General features: G+C 51.5%; 6 protein-coding genes across 6 annotated transcripts; 4 read left to right on the top strand and 2 right to left on the bottom strand.

Annotated features, from left to right (window-relative positions):
• Positions 1 to 7070: 7070 nt before the first annotated feature.
• J3458_004194 (uncharacterized protein) lies at positions 7071 to 7406 on the bottom strand (the record flags this gene model as incomplete). Its single annotated transcript, XM_066118065.1, has 1 exon — positions 7071 to 7406. One exon carries the CDS (start codon positions 7404 to 7406, stop codon positions 7071 to 7073), a length of 336 nt encoding a protein of 111 aa, XP_065976663.1.
• Positions 7407 to 7817: 411 nt separating this feature from the next.
• Positions 7818 to 9263, bottom strand: J3458_004193 (uncharacterized protein). The gene has a single exon (XM_007809997.2). The coding sequence runs from the start codon at positions 9034 to 9036 to the stop codon at positions 8116 to 8118; it is 921 nt and encodes a 306-aa protein (XP_007808188.2). The 5' UTR covers positions 9037 to 9263; the 3' UTR covers positions 7818 to 8115.
• Positions 9264 to 10919: 1656 nt separating this feature from the next.
• Positions 10920 to 13844, top strand: J3458_004192 (uncharacterized protein; the record flags this gene model as incomplete). Its single annotated transcript, XM_066118064.1, has 3 exons — positions 10920 to 11819; positions 11914 to 12061; positions 12142 to 13844. 3 exons carry the CDS (start codon positions 10920 to 10922, stop codon positions 12447 to 12449), a joined length of 1356 nt encoding a protein of 451 aa, XP_065976662.1. The 3' UTR covers positions 12450 to 13844.
• A 680-nt stretch (positions 13845 to 14524) lies between these two features.
• J3458_004191 (uncharacterized protein) lies at positions 14525 to 14974 on the top strand (the record flags this gene model as incomplete). Its single annotated transcript, XM_066118063.1, has 1 exon — positions 14525 to 14974. The coding sequence occupies one exon, from the start codon at positions 14525 to 14527 to the stop codon at positions 14972 to 14974; it is 450 nt and encodes a 149-aa protein (XP_065976661.1).
• A 429-nt stretch (positions 14975 to 15403) lies between these two features.
• On the top strand, positions 15404 to 16738 carry FBP26_2 (Fructose-2,6-bisphosphatase; the record flags this gene model as incomplete). Its single annotated transcript, XM_066118062.1, has 4 exons — positions 15404 to 15512; positions 15685 to 16274; positions 16371 to 16484; positions 16550 to 16738. 4 exons carry the CDS (start codon positions 15404 to 15406, stop codon positions 16736 to 16738), a joined length of 1002 nt encoding a protein of 333 aa, XP_065976660.1.
• A 73-nt stretch (positions 16739 to 16811) lies between these two features.
• On the top strand, positions 16812 to 17069 carry FBP26_1 (Fructose-2,6-bisphosphatase; the record flags this gene model as incomplete). Its single annotated transcript, XM_066118061.1, has 1 exon — positions 16812 to 17069. One exon carries the CDS (start codon positions 16812 to 16814, stop codon positions 17067 to 17069), a length of 258 nt encoding a protein of 85 aa, XP_065976659.1.
• Positions 17070 to 17450: the final 381 nt, after the last annotated feature.

Here is a 17450-nt window from a genome sequence, read left to right as displayed (position 1 = left end):
TGCATCATTCGCTCCAAAATGTTCTACCCGACATTGTAACCATCGGTTCCGTAAATATACATCATCCTTATTCTCCCTACCCCGGATTCAAGAATGACCGATGTGCACGCGTAACAAGGGGTGAGGGGTCTTGGATAAATTACGTGCTCGATCCAATTACGATGGAAGCGAAAGAGTGTCCACTCGGGCAATGTAATGTAGCCATACCACGCAGCATACGCTATCTATTCTCTACTCTTCTATACTGGCGGATATTTGGCGACGGCGAAATATACATGTTGGTTGCCACACGCCGTCAAGTGTGTAGCTAGCTGAGAAGGCGGCGCGAGTGCGTACCAGTCTTGTAGCAGCATGTCCGACCAGCCTAACTATAGCCATGTCAATTTGGATAGTTATATTATAGTACTTTATCAGGACAAGTATCTCGGTCATCAGTGCGGCAATCCCATACAGAAGGTTACTCAAAATGTTGGTGTCTTAGCTGCTAGAACAGTGTGCCTCGTTTTACCTGCAAGACAAATCAATATGCGTCTATAGGCGTGAGGGAGACGCATGGGCAAACATTATGCAGCCTTCCAAGGTTGGTCACACATGTAGCAGGTTTGTTGATGGTAGCCGCTGTGTGTCTACCCTCTTCTGCGGCCCCGAAAGTAATGTGCGAGACGAAAGTCAGCATGTTTTGCTGCGGTGATGGTAAGTCGGTATTCTCTCCAATAAGGAGTAAATGTACTTGGAGCACCTGTGGCATGCAGTTATTGGACCCCGACGGGCATGTCCCGTCTCACTCATGCAGCATGTTCTGGTGAGACTAAGCCCTTGCCTAACTAATACTTGGCTTGTGTTTGGTATGTGTATTTTCCTGTGGCAAAACAGAACTGCTTCGTGAGCACCGCGGACATGCGACATGTTTGGTGCCGTAGTCGCAAATGTTGAATGCAACCTGGCGCGAAAGGTTTGAACGGACGAGACGTGATTGAAAACCGTTGGTTGACCCCTACTTGGACGTAACATATCAGTGATGCTCGGCAGTAATGTTGCACTTGGTTTGTCTTGTAACCCCAAATGGCAAAGATGTTTTGTATTTTTGGAAGTGCCTGGGAAATATCGGAAGGAGTGTGGTGTTCTTGAGTGTCCACATGAACTTCTCGTGGATGCAAGTGAAGGAGAGTTATAAAATGTCAGTCTTCTCTAATTATGGCTTTGTCGACTCTCAAAGTGACTCACTTCACGGCTCAACGGTCTTCGATAGCATGATTGCGCGAGCGCCTCGAATCGCAGTCACCCATAGCTTTCCACTTAGGGAAGTAGGTAACAAACTCTCCGAGACCAGGTCTTGACCTCGTCGACCTGCGACCGTCTTATATTATAGATATTTATCAGACAAACTTGGTGATGGCCCGCTGGGCCGCATGAGCATCGCAAGTTTCAGCTCCCACTCGCCCAAAATAGTTCGGCCAAGAATGTTGGCTTTGCAGAGAGTTAGCGGACATATCGACCCAGTCTCGGAGAGAAGACTCTGGCGTTCGTGCCACTGAGCGACAGCAAGTTTGGCATCGCCATCCACTGAGGCGTCACATCAAGAACCGAAGGCGCGTCCGCATGTACACAGAAATATGACGCACAAACTTGTGAAGTTAGGTCGTCAGCATATGTAGCACTCGGAGTGTTCTCAGGAAGCGCCTCAAGATGGCGGCCTGGAGCTATCCAGTTCGGCGGTTGCAGAGGGCAGGCCATCTTCTGATTTCTAGTCCTACAGGAGTATTCTGAACACCATGACCTGCCGCATAATGCATGATTCCGTGTCGCATTTTGTGTCGGCACATGATGGTCCGTCGTGGAGTTTTAGTGGCCAGAGACAAGTATACTCGGCGGACGGCCTTGTACGACCTGGAGACAACGCCGTCTCACCAGATGTGTGTCTCTGCTACGACACATACAAACAGAAAAACACCTTACCATCAGCTCAGAATAGCTAGGTGGAAGTTATGAGGTTCACTGCTTCAGGCTGAGTCGCGTAAGAAGTTTCAATATTCACGCCGGTTGGGTATATGGCAGAAAAGCTATGGCATAACGACACCGTCATCGTGTTTGACGACATCAAATGTCACCTTCACATGACAGGCTGTGAAAGCCGCCGTAAAGAACATTATCCAGGAGGATGGATTGGATTCTTTGAAGGAACTTTGACTCCGCGTCCAAATTATCTCAGCGGTCGGGTATACGACGTGGCCGCCTTTGTCGGTGTTAAAACGGCCTCTACTCCAACAGTGACGTGCCTTGGCCATAGTGCACAATGTGGTGTGGAGCAGAAGGGTCATGCCGCAATTCCCCTCGAGCGACATGGGCAGCGAAAGCCAATACTCACGTCGCTGGGATTATAGTTGCCGCATTGGCGAGCATTCAGGGAGAGGCATCATTGAGGTGGAACGCCGAACCGTGCCGTAATAGAGGGATAACCCAACTCACAGGATGCTCCGATCTCAGTGTATTCGCATTTCTGTTTCTTGATGCCAAATTTGCAGAAACACAATTAAATTTGCCGATCTGACCAGATAGCCGCTGGCTGAATCATGGCGCTTGTTGGTTGGGCGGGCCGAACAAAGTAGCCCGGGGGAACATGCCAGGGCCGGGGAGGCAGAGAGGAAGATCCGGCTGCCAACGAAAACCTTGAGCAAGCCGGGGAGTCGGGACACTATCGACGATGTCGAAAAAGAGTGGGTTCGACTGCGGCCCGGCTGGCCGCAATGAGGAGCCTGCTTGAACATCTCACTTCGTCAATACAGGATCCTCCATGCTCCGTAGTCAACATGGGAATTTGATTGTAGTAGCAGCAGACATGGTCCAGGGCAAGCCGCCAGCGCAACCACAACCACATGGCGCTGCGTATCGAGTCCTGAGCCCCTGTTTGTGCAGACGCCCAATGCATGTACTATCTACCCGTGTGCCTAGGTATGCGGGCCGATCAAGCAGCGAAGGTAATTACAGGTGCGTTTTTGAAATGGAGGCGTTGCAGGATAAGCTGACGCCTTGCATGAGAGCCCGAAACCTGGGTGACATTGCATTTCCGCTTTTGGTGCTATGCTTGTCCTTGTGTGTGCAAGGAGAGAGCCGCGGGATAACAGACGTATGCACTCCGGATATCCACGAAAGCCAGGCTGGGCTTGCAGGCTGCTTTATGCGAAGTCGTTGTGTCACTGCTGGTGCAGAGACTTGATTGTCAGAAAAAGGCTTTGCAGAAACAGTGTGCGAGTGCGCATGTGAGTGTTTATGAGTTTACTTCTGACTCCCATAGTTGTCCAACTTCGTGCGGGGCTCCGGCTGGTTTGGCGTTTTGTTGCACTCGGTAGGGAGTAGATACCGCCGTTCTAAACCCCATCTATAAGGCGCTTGGAACGTATTGCCTCGACTCTTCTACTCAAAGTCCCTTCGCTCACGGGCCAAACAGGTGAGACATATCGCCAGACCGGCCGGCCCTCTCCGTGGATGGCGGATGGCCACAGCCATTCAGCACCAACATGGCTGGGGGGCTAGCTCTTACAGGCAAGAGCTTAAGTGCAGAAGAATATGCGTTGATCTCCCGGACGTTGACCATTGGTGGGTGATGAACACCGCCTGCTTCCCCTCGATACTGGTTTGCTCGGGACTGGTAGGGCTTTTATGCGCTGCCTGTTTGGCCACACCAACAGACCTACCTAGGTAGTTGCGGTCCTCCACATCCAAGGCAAGACTGATCTAATAGCTTGCAAAGCGCAGCATATGGCGTCTGGGGAGCACCAGGCCACGGGCACTCAGCCAGAAAATCATGTCTTTGAGGTTCCTGAGAATGAACACTAGAATCTCGGAGGAATCGCCCTGCAGCCTCGTCGCTCCCATACCGTCTGAAGTTGCCTAGCGCGTTGATGTTCAATCCTGCTTCGATATACTTTTTGCTCCGAGCATCACCCACATGTTGATATTGATGGTGATGTTAGGTGCAGCACCAACTCGTTCTTTTTGAAGCAAACGAGGCGGGTGGAGGGAGAGCCTTTCGCCAATGACTTCCACCCCATTCTTCCCTTGCATGAACTTGGAGCAAGTCGACCGAGTATACCATGCCAGGATGCAGAGCACCTTGGTTTCTCAGCTGCTTTGACAATGTGCCAATGTGCTCCGTACGGAGTACTCCATGTTCTTCTTGGCTTCGTTTGCCTCGAGATGCCGGCGAGGGTCCAGTTCTCGAGTAAGACATCTGGCAGCCGGAGCCCTACATAGCCTCGGTTGGTGTCTCTCCACATATTAAAATCGTATCATGGCTGGCCGGCCAGGTTTCCATGAGAGTGGGAATTGTCTCTGCCTTCCCAACTTCGGCAGCTGGCTCGATGTGTGTGGCAACTGTACTCGGTACAGTAGTAAATTTGAGAGGTATGGAGTACTAGGTAACTAGCTACTCCGTGGACCGGTTTGACAGCAAACAAGCAAGCATCATGGCAGGGTGGACCCTTCAAATGGAGACAAGAGAGAAGGGCTTGATGCCAGATCTGGGGAGAGATCGATGTAGTAGCCAGGGCGGCAAAGCGGGCTGCGTGCGGAGTGACACTCACGGCACGGCACTGCAATTTTCTGTTACGAACAGTGAATAGCCTGCAATCTGTGGCACTTTTCCGCAAGGCAAGGGATTGAGTGACTTGCGTTTTGATGTTGATATTCGAGGTCGAGGTGGATATGAGTGCTCAGGTCATCGACCCGCTTCGTTCGACGCAGAAAAATGTGATAGATGACAATTGCTTTCCGTCTGGCCAAAGCCGGCCATGGCACACGTGGTTCGGTCGTGTCGTGCCTTCCTCATCATGGGTAGTCCTCGGCGACATCAGGTCCTGGGAGGGGCCTGGTTTTGCCTGGTTTTCTTCCGTCTGGTGTAAATTTAACCAGAACTTGTCTTCCGCCCGCCTTTCTGGTGGGCCAGTGCTCCAAGGCCCCCAAATTTCCAAGGCTCTTCAAGCACAATTGCACCAGACAGAGTTCAAACTTTGACCCTTTGCCCTTTGGCAGTTGTCCTTTTGCGCCCCCGTTTCGAGTGAGTAGCGTTTCAATCGGTCCAGGCATGTCTGAGCCGTGAGCAGGTCTCGTCCAAGGGTCCTGGCCACATGCTCGAGTACGCACACACACCTGCCACCAGGCCGTTGACTGGCCGAGCACGCCCAGTTGACAATTGCAAGCACGCTAGCAACCTATCTGCTCCGTATTGCACACCCACTTCGCCCACTTCGCCCACTCACGCACTCTATCGACCCCCCTCCGCAGCCACCAACTTGCTCGCGCCCCCTTGTCTTTCCAACGTTGAATGTTTGCGGGCCATCGCCTGCGGGCTATGAGCCAATACAATGCGGTACCTGAGCACTCGGCGTGGTAAAAACATTGCCCCAGTATTGATCAAGTACCTGCGCGCCACCCTTTCGATGCCGGTGTTCCAAGATCCTACCTAACATAGTGGTTCTCAACGTTCTTGCAGTACTCAGTACCTCTAGACGTCAACTGGTCGACTATTCGTATTGTACGGGGAACTCGGCCGTCTACTGGCCAAGGGCCAAGCCATGCCGCCGTCAACTTATTATTGTCGAATCTTGAGCGACACCGTCTGCATCGGTGGCCGTCCTCGAGTGCTTTGCTGCTGCTGCTGCTGCTGCTGGTCTTGCTCCCGTCCTGCCGCCATTTCCATGGCCTCGAGTCGCCTTTACCTGCCTTCTTCGCCCAGCTTCCCTTTCTTGCCTCCTCCTCCTCCCTTTCTTTCTTGTTACAACAACACCAACACCAACACCACACCGAGTGCCGCCCAGCCCCAAATGCTTCTTCTCCGCCAGTGCTGATTCGCATTTTGCAAAAAGGCCCTGAGCACTAGCTGGACTGTTCGATCCTGTCGCACGAGAGCTTCTTCGGCGAGAAAGGCCCGCGCTACTTGCAAGTCGAAAGCTCTCACCCGCACGCACTTGTTTGCACTCCAGTAATTCCCGGTACGACTCGAACCGGCGAAACGTATGGAGCTCTGCCCTCGGGCCCTAGCCACTTGCCACTACTTGAACCACCAGATTTTCCATCGACGCTGCCCGCATTTTCATGCTCGACTATCAATTATCCTTAGTGGCCTCTGCTAGGCCAAGCAACTCCATCTTGAAACGCTCCCTTGTTGAGGGGCACAACACGAACAGACCGATTTGTATCTGTATTTGGATTTGTCCTTGTCCCATCAACCGCATTGCAGGCGGCCGGCTGGACGACTAGACCAGGTTGAACAGGGACAGGAACACGTCAGACCAACCATCACCCATCACGAAGCTCACCTTGCCGAACCTACGAGCCATTGCGCCCACTGTCGGGACCGTGAAAAGGCTCCATTGCGTCAGCTGCGAGCGTAAGTTCTGTGGATCCTAGTTGCATCAAGAGCACATCCCACACTTCCCTCGACCTATTTTCACCATTTCTGTGCAACGCATATGCAAGCATTCCGCACATGCGTGTCTGTAGTTCATAGCAAGGGGTGCTCTGCCTGTTTAATGTTGGCCAGAATTGGCACCTAGCAGTCCTTTTGTCCTTGGTGGATGCATATAACGGGTCTTCTTCCCGCCGCACAGCGGACGCATTCGTCCTGTGCTTCTTGTCCCAGCCAACACCAGACCAGTTGACGGGCTGCTAACACGATTGTTTGCCACATAGCTTGTGCGCCATTTCGATAAACTTCGCCCTCGGCTTCTTCATTCTGACCTTTCTGTATCCTCGGTCGCCCACCCTCTCACCAAGCAGCACCAAAGCACTATCTCTAAAACGTGCTGGGCCGTATTTCCCATTCACGGACGAATGCACCACCCTTCTATTCCGAAATCGACGCAGCAATCATCACCAAACCTCAGGGACCGGCACAACTCGGAACTAAGAAACGCCAGATATCACCACTACAAACTGCATTTCTAAAGGCCTATCAGTCCCCGACCAAGAATCATTGACAGCTTGGCTTCTCGCGCCTTAATCACTTATATTAAACTCGACTGATGATGTGTCGTCTATTGGTTTTCGCAGGCAGCTGCACCAGGTGCGGCGAGTCACAAACGTGGGATGATCTGGGCCAGCAACTGGCCTGTTTGCAAGCCAAAAACGCAGGATGCTTTGGCCAATGTGATCCAGGCATCTATGCCGAGCAACACCCATTCGATCAGGAGTGTGATCGATGTACCGAAGAGGACGAGGGCATAGGTGACATCGGCGATGACGCCTTCATGGCTCCCGAGAAACGGGCCGCTGAAACCGACGCAAAAACTCATCGCAAGAAGCAAAAGGTTTGAGGTGCAATTCCAATCATATGGCCATGCACCCTCCTGGAGACCCAGGAAATTCGAAAGCAGGACCCGGAGCAATCCGGCCGTTGAGCATTTCATCATAGGGCAATCATGAGCGCACCTTTACGAAGTTACGTGTCCACGTATCTATGCCGCTGTGTCTTCTCCTGTTTTATTTTTATTTTTTTGGTACATTATTTCTCTCCTCATTTACCAAGTCCCCATCGACGCAATTCGTATTTTGGCATAACCAGGCCTTTTTTTCCTTTTCAGCTAAGAGCGGTTTTTTATATTTGGCCAACGGCACATGATTTTTTGTTATTAATCATTTGGTCAATATGACTTATTTAGGCATGGCGACGGAGTTGGCGGTCAGCCGAGTGGAAAACTGTTTACAGGCGTTGGCGCTCAGTGAGAATGTGGTTTTAATGGGCCACCTCGGAATAATTGTCCTTTTTTTTTTGTTTTACTGGAATAGCTAGATATGGAGGAATAAACTCGCAGTGTCGGAAATCTGATAATCACAGTATGGTGAAGGAAGTGAGCCCGTTAGTTGTATTCGGATGCGACATGACGCGATCCGTGGCAAAAAGGGCTGGAGAGAAGTGATGAGCCGACATTTTAAGCCCCAACTCAAATGGAAAATGCTGGCTATTTTCCATGAGCGATAAAGTATGGAGCCTAGTTTCAAATCATCTGAACGTGAGTTACATACATACACTGCTCCTACCACGGTATGCCGTCTAAAGAGCCCCTATTCTTCAAAAACCCCAGCCAGAACTCTGACGAAGATGTTCTGCGACATGTCGTATTATGAGCCGCTCGATGGTTGTTGCTGATATTCCATCGCTGGCTCGTCCAACCATGAATTTTGTATTGCTTTCCAGTATCGCTCCGGCTCCGACCTCATGATGTCCACATGTTTGGCACCCACAAACTTTTCCAGTCTGATAGTGAAGCCAGCCTCCTTGGCCTTTCGGGCATTATCTTCCACATCCTGCCACAGGATCAAGTCGTCTTCTGTTCCATATAGATACGTCCGCCTCTCTTCTCTCGCCAGCAGTCCTGGAGACGTGAGCGCTCGGGCATTTCGATTTTGAATAGCCGGAAGTCGACGGAGAAAGTGGTACAAGCAGACTATGGCGATGATGGAGTGCACAACAGGGCCAGACCACCACGGAAGCATTTGCATCAGGGCGTTGTAGGAGCTCATCCACCGAAAATACCCCGGACAAGAGTCGAACACTAGTACATATCGTGGTAATACCGGAGTGCCGCGTGGTTGTCCGCCGCGAAGCATATTGCGGAGACAACTGGCTGTGTGGATGCCGCCGTTTGAGAACATTTGGATAAGCATCTTTGGCGACGTATCACCTGCTTCGTCTGCTTTTTGCTGGCGCTCCGACATGTTGCGAAGGTAGGGCAGCGCGGGAGACAGGTCGCGCCGTGTGCGCCAAGGGAATACGACATGAGTGAGGGGACATTGCGCAATGAGGATTCGTGATGATGGGTAGATTTTGCGGTATTGTAGTGCATATTTCGATATGTGGACTTGTCGTGCGCCCATCCACGATAGGATGAGGATGAGTTGAGGTTCTCTTGCCGAAGCTGGTGGTTCATGATGAGGGTCGTAGTACGAGACGGCCGGGCTGAGGTTCTGCATCCATGACAGGGCTTCTTTATCGGCGGCTTTGGAAGAGGCGCCGGCCTTTGGATTTAGTGACATTTTCATCTCATCCACTATTCTTGTCGTGAATGAGATGGTTCTTTGGGATTGCTGTGCGTATATGATGATGGTATTGTCATGAAGCAGAGCGTCGAGTGTTGTACGGCTGATGGGCACACCGTTATCGTGACACCCACAGAGGATAGAGAAGGCGTCAAGTCACGGACTAGTCCATGATTATCACGAGTAGGATCAAGTCCTTGTGATTCTTCGTCATAGCGGCGGGCCGAGGCTCCGGAGTTCCGTTCTGGAAGCTCAGTGGGCGAGAGCTCCAGACGATTTCCCCAGTCGGCATTTTGGGGTAGCAGTGTTTCCCCGCGCGACCGTTCAATTACACAATCATTTGAGTGTGGGGAAGAATGCGCACGCCCAAGAGATTTTGTCGCTGGGTTTGGTTCTCGATGACCTCTGGAGCCTAGCTGTGGCATTTCGGTCCCTGTCAGCCATGTGGCGGCTCATGCCCAACAGCGCGGTTAAGAGTTGTGGTGGTGCATAATTGACTACCTACCTTGTAGGTACGGAATAGGTAACTACTAGGTAGACAGCTTCCTCTGAGGCTGCATTTGTAGTTTGTTGTTACGCAGGTGCTGGGAATGGGCACACCGTTATGACAAGTTTAGACGTTGCGTCTATGCCGTTGAACCCGACCACATGCACCTATCACCTATCAGACCGAGCCTCTGTCAAGGATGAAAGGGAAACAGTGCCCATGGCACAAATTTCCGTATACGAGTTTGTAGGCCCTCCTGTTTTCGAATGATGACACGGAGCCGAGATTGCCGTTTTGTTTACCGACCTCTTGTAAAACCACAAATCGGTCTCCATGATGCAGCACGGATATGCAGGCCAAACTGCCGTGTGACGTGGCACCTTGGCTTGTCCAGTGGTATCAACCTGGATACATGGGACGTTAAATGTCATGCCAGTTCGTTACCCCATGCGACTAAATTGTGACTCGCGATTGGCTTCCGAGCGGTCTTGTGTCTACCTGGTGCAAGCTTATATACAAGTAAACGAAGCTTCAGAGGTCTGATGAGAGTATAGTATACATAGTACGCACTTGTAGTTCATCGTCATATCCTGGTTCTGCGCCTCGGTAGTTACCAATGAACCGGGCCACCAACTTTGTTTCCTCGGCCAAAATGGCTTCCAAACAATAATCGTCATTGTTTTCCCGTCACGTCGTATGGACCACCATCGGACATTTGAGTAGAGTAACTCTGCAGACAATAGTTCCAAGGAACTATCCTTCGCCTACGTCCCGAGATTGTTTGAGGTCCCGTGCGTACAGCTGAGTATATATGTATCAGCCACGAAGATTTGCGTAACGACATGAACCACTCCGTGTCAGAAAGGGAAGAAATACCGCATCCAAAGAGAGCTTTCCTACGATTTTGGAGCCTAAAGGACTAGGGCCATGCTTCGGTAGAAGAATTAACGTCCAGGAATCTCTCCTGTCGTTCAGCAAACTTCGAATGTTGTTTCGGGCTTGCGGACGGCGTCAGAAACGGAAGGCGCAAACCAGCAGCCTTGGCTCTTCAGACTGCTGTGTCCCGCCTGCTGGATGTTTTGCGACTTGATCCTAGGTCGTCCGCACATTCACTGGTAGGACCACTATGATGCGGCAAAGCATTCAATGTTGCAGCTGTCAATAAATCTCAGTCTTCAATTGCCATCCCATCCTTCTCCTCTTGATGGTCTTCTTCTCTCCTATCGGCACCCTTCATCACGCCAACGCTGTGTTGATTTGTACTTAAGTCTTCTGTGTCTCCATCCAGATATCGGGTGCTTCTTTGGTCACTCTCTGGTCCCCTGGATAAAGAAGTACCTTGTTCTTTCACCCTCTCAGACACACCCCCTGTTTCCCATTGGTAGAGCCAGTCGCCGTCATGATGCTAATCAGATTCTTTCTCCATATTGCCGGGGCGAGACTCGCCGTGACAGCACCAGATTCACCAGTTCAGCCACCAAGCGCCCCGGAATGGGACCTGTCTAAACCACTGAATGGGTTTACCTTCCAGCGAGCCAAGGCCATGTCTGCTGCTCCTACAATCGACAGGCCGGCTCTGCTTTATTCCAAGATTACCAACATTAAGAGCTCATCAAGCAATCATAATGCGGTTTCGAGCCTCGTGCAAATTTTGCAAACACCCCCTTCGCACGGCCAGCACACATATCAAAACATCAGCACCACCGGAAACTTATCGACTCAATACGCCATTCAATGCGGATGGGACGGTGCTCCAGTGTGGTTGCTTCTGGACACGGGAAGCGCGGACACATGGGCAGTTCAAAACGGTTTCGAATGCCATGACTCTAATGGTACGAAGCATAATCAAGCCGCATGTGCTTTTGGGAATCCCCACTTGAGGGAATTTCAAAACGGTCCCATTGATGGTCTTCACTTCTATCTAAAATACGGCTCTGGCGAGAAAGTCTTCGGCCCCATGGGTTACGCTGACATATCTTGTGGAGGTGTTTCTGTCCCGAGACAACAAGCTGGGCTCGCTAACTATACCTATTGGCACGGTAATAACCTTACGGTCGGCATCTTGGGTCTTGCATACCCATCCATTACAAGTGCTTTCTATGGGGAGATTGGAAAAGAAGCCGCCTGGAATGCCATCCAATATGTACCTTTTCTGACAAATGCCATCATGCAAGGAAGCATAGATCCGGTTTTTAGTGTTGCCCTGGCCAAGAACTCTTCGAATGGAATTATTGCCTGGGGTGGCTTGCCGCGAGTGCAGACAGCGACTGATGTCTACGCCAAGACTGACCTAATCATAGTAAGTGGTGCCAGCCCAGAGGTGTACAGACCAAGATTGTTGGTCAAGACTCAAGACAACCTCATTCAGAGGTGCTAACAAGATTCCATATTAGGCGAATCTCATTGGGTCAGCGGAAACATCTTGGAGATACTCCTTCTACACTATTATCCCTGATGGTATAATCTGGGGCCAAAGGATGGATAAAACTAGATTCCCATACATTGTGGATACGGGGACGACAATGAACTATCTTCCACCTCGTAAGTCTACGGCATTTCACCAGAAATGTCCTCAATGACCAAGAAAGACATGGCTAAATATGCTGACAAATGTCGTAAAGCCTTGGCCGAGGCTGTCGCCAATGCTTTCCAGCCTCGTGCAGTGTACTTGTATCAATGGGGCTCTTACTTTGCTCCGTGTGATGCAGTACCTCCAAGTTTTGCCGTTGTAATATCAGGAGTTGAGTTTTGGCTCAACCCTGCGGACATGATCTACCGCGACCTAGTTGATCCTATGACCGGCTACTGTGCCGTTGCTATCACCAGTGGCGGGTCAGGACCGTACATCTTGGGGGACGTGTTTCTGCAGAATGTTGTGGCCGTATTCGACATTGGAGGAGCACAAATGCGTTTCTACCGCAGGGCTTGATATGAAGTAACATGTACGCGGGACTTGAGATTGTATGGGTACTATTTGGGTTGACGTGGTCATGAAGATACCAGTCTGGTCCCAGGCCTGCGTGAAATATTAACCCTACATCTCACCAACTTTGCTCCTCTCACACTTAGAAAGTATAATTAATCATCTTGTACCCAGGCCAAGTGCAAAATGATGAATAAGACTATTGGGGATAGAAAATTGGAAAATGTTGGGTGTTGGATCAAAAAGTGATGTCGCGGTTTGATCTGTCGAAACTCGCTGCGCAGCTGCATGGCCAGTTTTAATTGGCAAAGACGGTGGTAGTACTATCATCGGTTCAGGCAAACGGCAACAGTGAGGCCAACCAGGGGATGGCGATGGCGCAGGGTAACCTGCTTCGGCCCGCTGCTTATCGGCTGGTGATAGTAAAAGCCCCACCCTCCCCGAAGGCTTGGCTGGCCGATGACCGATGACCGATGGCGCAAACAATCAACGGCTGAGGTGAGCAGGTCAAGGGGAAAAAAATCCCAGCTGATAGTAGTATTGTCCACACGGATTGTGCACACGCCCAGTCAAGCAGCTTCACCACTCTCGCCTGCGCACACTGGGGTCTCAATCGTAACCATCCTTCGCTAGAGCAGCAAAACCATCAACAATAACCCCAGACTCGGTTCGACAAGCAATCAGTCGACAGCCTGACCTCACCAACCTCGTTGAGTCAACGACGTCTGAATCGCAACCATGAGGGGTGTTACGGCAGGACCGCCATCGCCAAAGGCTTCCTCTGGTCGGGCTCGTGCCAACACATGGAACTTTAGCAAGGTGAGTGTCTGACCGCCCTCGATATTGGGGTCAACTTTCTTTCCATGTTATCAATTCCCTGCCACGGCAAGCGCCGTTTTATAGCATGCCATTGATGTCGATGTCCTGCGCGTTCCTGCAGGTGTTGTGAACCATGGCCTGTATGAAGGCATTCTCGAGTGAGGCACGGAGTCCTCGTGCTCGCTAGCTCCATGCCTACATGGCTGCATAGCTCCATCGGCGGTGAGCAAAGCAGTCAAGCTACGCTGTCCGCCGGTCTCAGCAGCCTAACAGCGGTTTTGCTTAGCCTGTCGGTGGTCAAGGTACCAGTCGCACCCAACTTGCTTGCTGCATTCCTTCTCTACTCTAGAATTGAGCGGCTCGCATTAGCAAAACGAAACGGTGCCGTCTATCAGTCAACAATCCAGGCAGCGATTCCGAACATGTGTCATGAGACGTGAATCAAAGCGCGTCTGAAACGATGATGACTGGGAGTTTTGCCCGGGTTGAGTGGTGATGGGATGAACCTGGATTAGAGCCAGGCCATACGGAGTACATACGTGCATATCGCACCTGTCGGACAGTCCCGGAGCCAGATCCCCGTGGTTGGTTGTGTACTTAAGTACATTGATGCTGTTGGCCTCGCCTGGTTCCTGCAGCAAGGATCAGCCGAATGGGAAGCCTTTCCCCTAGCCAACCGGAGGGGGGCGGCTTGATCGAACGGACGACTGGGCCCGGCTCCGTGGCCAGACCAGACCAACGTCACGTCTGACCCGGTTCTTTGCATTCAACAGCAGGTATAAGAGGGTGCACTCCAAGGCCAGGGATCAGCATGGCTTCACCGACATCCTTTGCGCCTGAAATTCCGCAGAAGTCCTTGTTGAGATGCCCTATCTTGCTTCCCGCCTGGGTTATGATGGGGTACCGGGACGACTCGGGCTGATAGCAAGCACGAGTGGGGAAGGCAAAATTGATGGTGTCGCGGTATGTCGGTCGACTCGCTGTGCCTGACATACCAGACGTTTGGTGTGCCAGGTTTAACCACCCACCAAACCACCCCACCAAGCGGCCAGAAAGACCACTATTGTATTCCTCGGCTCACTCGACAACATCTACCGGGCGAGGACTTGGATAAGAATGATTGATATCCTCGGGGACAGAGGTGGGCAGGTTCTCGAGTCCAACCTGGCCGGTTATTCTCGGCCTCATCTTCTCATCAAGCCAGGCCTGGCCAGACCTGCCTTGGCTGTCTGTCTCGGCTGCAACGGCCATTCTGGTGCTCAATGGCGGCTACAAGTTTTTGGACATTCGGCCTCGACATTGAAAGGCTCGCTATTTGGGGAACATCTAGCATGATACCAAATCTCGACGACGGCACAGAGGGAGGGCAGACGGACAGACGCCTTGGTCACTGCTTGAGCAGATGCCACATCCCCACGTTCCCCGCCAGCGCCGCACAGCTCAAGTGGACTGCGCCTTGGCCCTCGGCTGTTAGTGGCAGCCACTGGGTGCACTTTGTGGCCACTGGCCACGCTCAAGTGGTCAACTGGTCAGTAGGCAGTTGTACCACCGCCTACCTGGCCGCCAGTGCGCCCAGGTGGCCGACCGCTTCGGCGCTCCTTCCCCGCGCTTCAGGGCGGTGCCGTCTGATGCCCGGCATGTCTGTCGTTGCTGCCTGGGGTGCTCCTGCCTGGCGAGCAATTAGATCCCAGCTCACTATACCTACCACGTAGGTACCTAGGCACACCCAGGCAGGTACCCCGCAGCCTCGAAATTTTCAGTGCCTCACGCGATCATCGACCGGCCTGGTGCTCCGTACTTGCTTCGTCACTCTCGTGTCGTTAAAAACGGGGACTGTCCCGACCTCGACGTTCACACCCCAAGATCAACCCGGCTCGACACAATTCAACTCGCTCACTCGTCCATCTCCTTTTCCCTTTCATTCATTTGTTTTTGTCTTTTTCGTTTCATACTCCCTTGTGGAATTCCAGCTTTGTCGAGGCCAAGGACGAGGCCAAACCCACCCAGCCGGGCGCCCCTGTCGTCGTCGTAACTGGGCTTGTTGCGCTGGACGGTTTTCACCACAACCGGATGCCTCAATATTCGTTCCGTTGACCTCCGTCGTGCGCTGGCGCCACATTTGATATTAAGTCTCTGTTGCCATGCCGTCCAGAACTGACAATGGTGTTGGGGTCCAGGTTGAAGACACAAGAATATGTGTGGTCATGGTTGGACTCCCAGCTCGGGGCAAAAGCTATATTGCACAAATAGGTAAGCTTTCAAGTTGCATGCAAACAGGGCCTTTCCTCATGGCTGGGCCGGGTGCCATGGAACTCATATCCGGCCCCGAAATCCCATCCTCTCTCTCTGCTCTTTGCTTGTCCAGAACAAAGATGGCAGTGATGGTTTAAGTGCAATTCTGCCGGCTAACTCGGTCCCTTAGCTCAACGGTACTTGCAGTGGCTGTCCATACCGGCACAGACATTCAATGTCGGCAACTATCGGCGCAACGATGCGCCACAACCCACCGCTGACTTCTTTGACACCAACAACGCCGAGGGTGAGCGGAAGCGCCGTGCAGCCGCGGAAGCTGCCGTAGCTGACATGCTTGCTTGGTTCCGCACCGGCGGCGTTGTTGCGATACTAGATGCTACCAATTCCACCAAGGAACGTCGAAAATGGGTCAGCGACGTTTGCACCCAGCACGGCATCGAAGTTCTCTTTGTCGAAAGTAAATGTGACGACCAGGAAATCATCATGGCCAATATTCGTGATGTGAAAACCACCAGTCCGGATTATCGCGGCAAAGACCCCGAAGCTGCCGCCCAGGACTTCCTTAACCGCATAAGCAATTATGAGAAGATTTATAAGACCATTGACGAGGACGGTGACGAAGACGAGTACACGTACCTCAAAATTATGAACATCGGAAAGCAGGTCATCATCAATCGCATTCAGGACTACCTTCAGAGTAGAATTGTCTACTATCTCATGAATCTACATATTCGCCCTCGTTCTGTCTGGCTGTCTCGGGTAGGTGGCCCTGTCGACCGAACAACACATGGTCCCCATGATTTCCTCTTCTGAGTCCGACTAACACATTCCTCTTTTGTTTGCTTTTTTTTTTAGCACGGCGAATCCATGTACAACCTGGACGGAAGGATTGGTGGGGATACCTTATTGTCACCGCGGGGCGAGCAATATGCCAGGAAACTTCCCGAGTTGGTGCGGGAGTCTGTTGGGGTAAGCGTTTAATGAATGATCACTCTGAGCCATTGAGTGGTGACACAGTCTCACAAATATTCAAGGACGATCGACCTTTGACGGTTTGGACATCAACGCTAAAACGAACCATTGCTACCGCGCGCTTTCTTCCACTCCACTACAATCAGCTGCAGTGGAAAGCCCTGGATGAATTGGACTCGGGAGTTTGTGACGGGCTGACCTACCAAGAAATAAAGGACCGGTTCCCCGAAGATTTTGCTGCGCGCGACTGAAGACAAGTATAATTACAGGTACCGTGGTGGGGAATCCTACCGTGACGTTGTCATTCGCCTAGAGCCAATAATCATGGAACTGGAAAGAAGTGAGGATATCCTCATTGTCACTCACCAAGCTGTCCTCCGGTGCATTTACGCGTATTTCATGAAGAAGGACCAAGCTAAGAGCCCGTGGATGAATGTGCCACTGCACACACTGATTAAGCTGACCCCAAGAGCTTATGGAACTGAAGAGGTCCGGTATGAGGCAAATATACCTGCTGTGAGCACCTGGCGTGGAAAGGGAAGCACAGCAAAACACGAAAATCCAACCCCCGAGAGTCTTTAGCGATGGACCACACAACTACCCTGTCTATGCTGAAGCGACCAGCGTGCGTCTCCTGGAGGATCAGAAACATAACACAAGACAATCCCATGCGAATGGTATTGGATATGTGCAATAATAAAACATGGAAAGGTACTTATGAACAAAACTTGGCATTATTCGGGATATGTAACTTTACTCCAATGACGACTTGTACTGGAAGGGCAGATGACGAAGCAATGTATAAGTCTGGCATTTACGAATGAATAGATGAATTGGCGGGTCTTGAAAGACATGGCAAGGGACTTTGTTGGCTTGATGCCACCGACTTATTTTGTGTTTATTTAATTTACTCGATCTGGACTCCGGGTCGCGGGCGAAGTGTATCAGAGGATACATTGCATA

Source organism: Metarhizium acridum (assembly GCF_019434415.1).
Source record: "Metarhizium acridum strain ARSEF 324 chromosome Unknown scaffold_29, whole genome shotgun sequence".
Lineage (NCBI taxonomy): Eukaryota > Fungi > Ascomycota > Sordariomycetes > Hypocreales > Clavicipitaceae > Metarhizium > Metarhizium acridum.
Note: the sequence above shows the minus strand (reverse complement) of the source record. Positions and strands in the feature narration are given on the sequence as shown.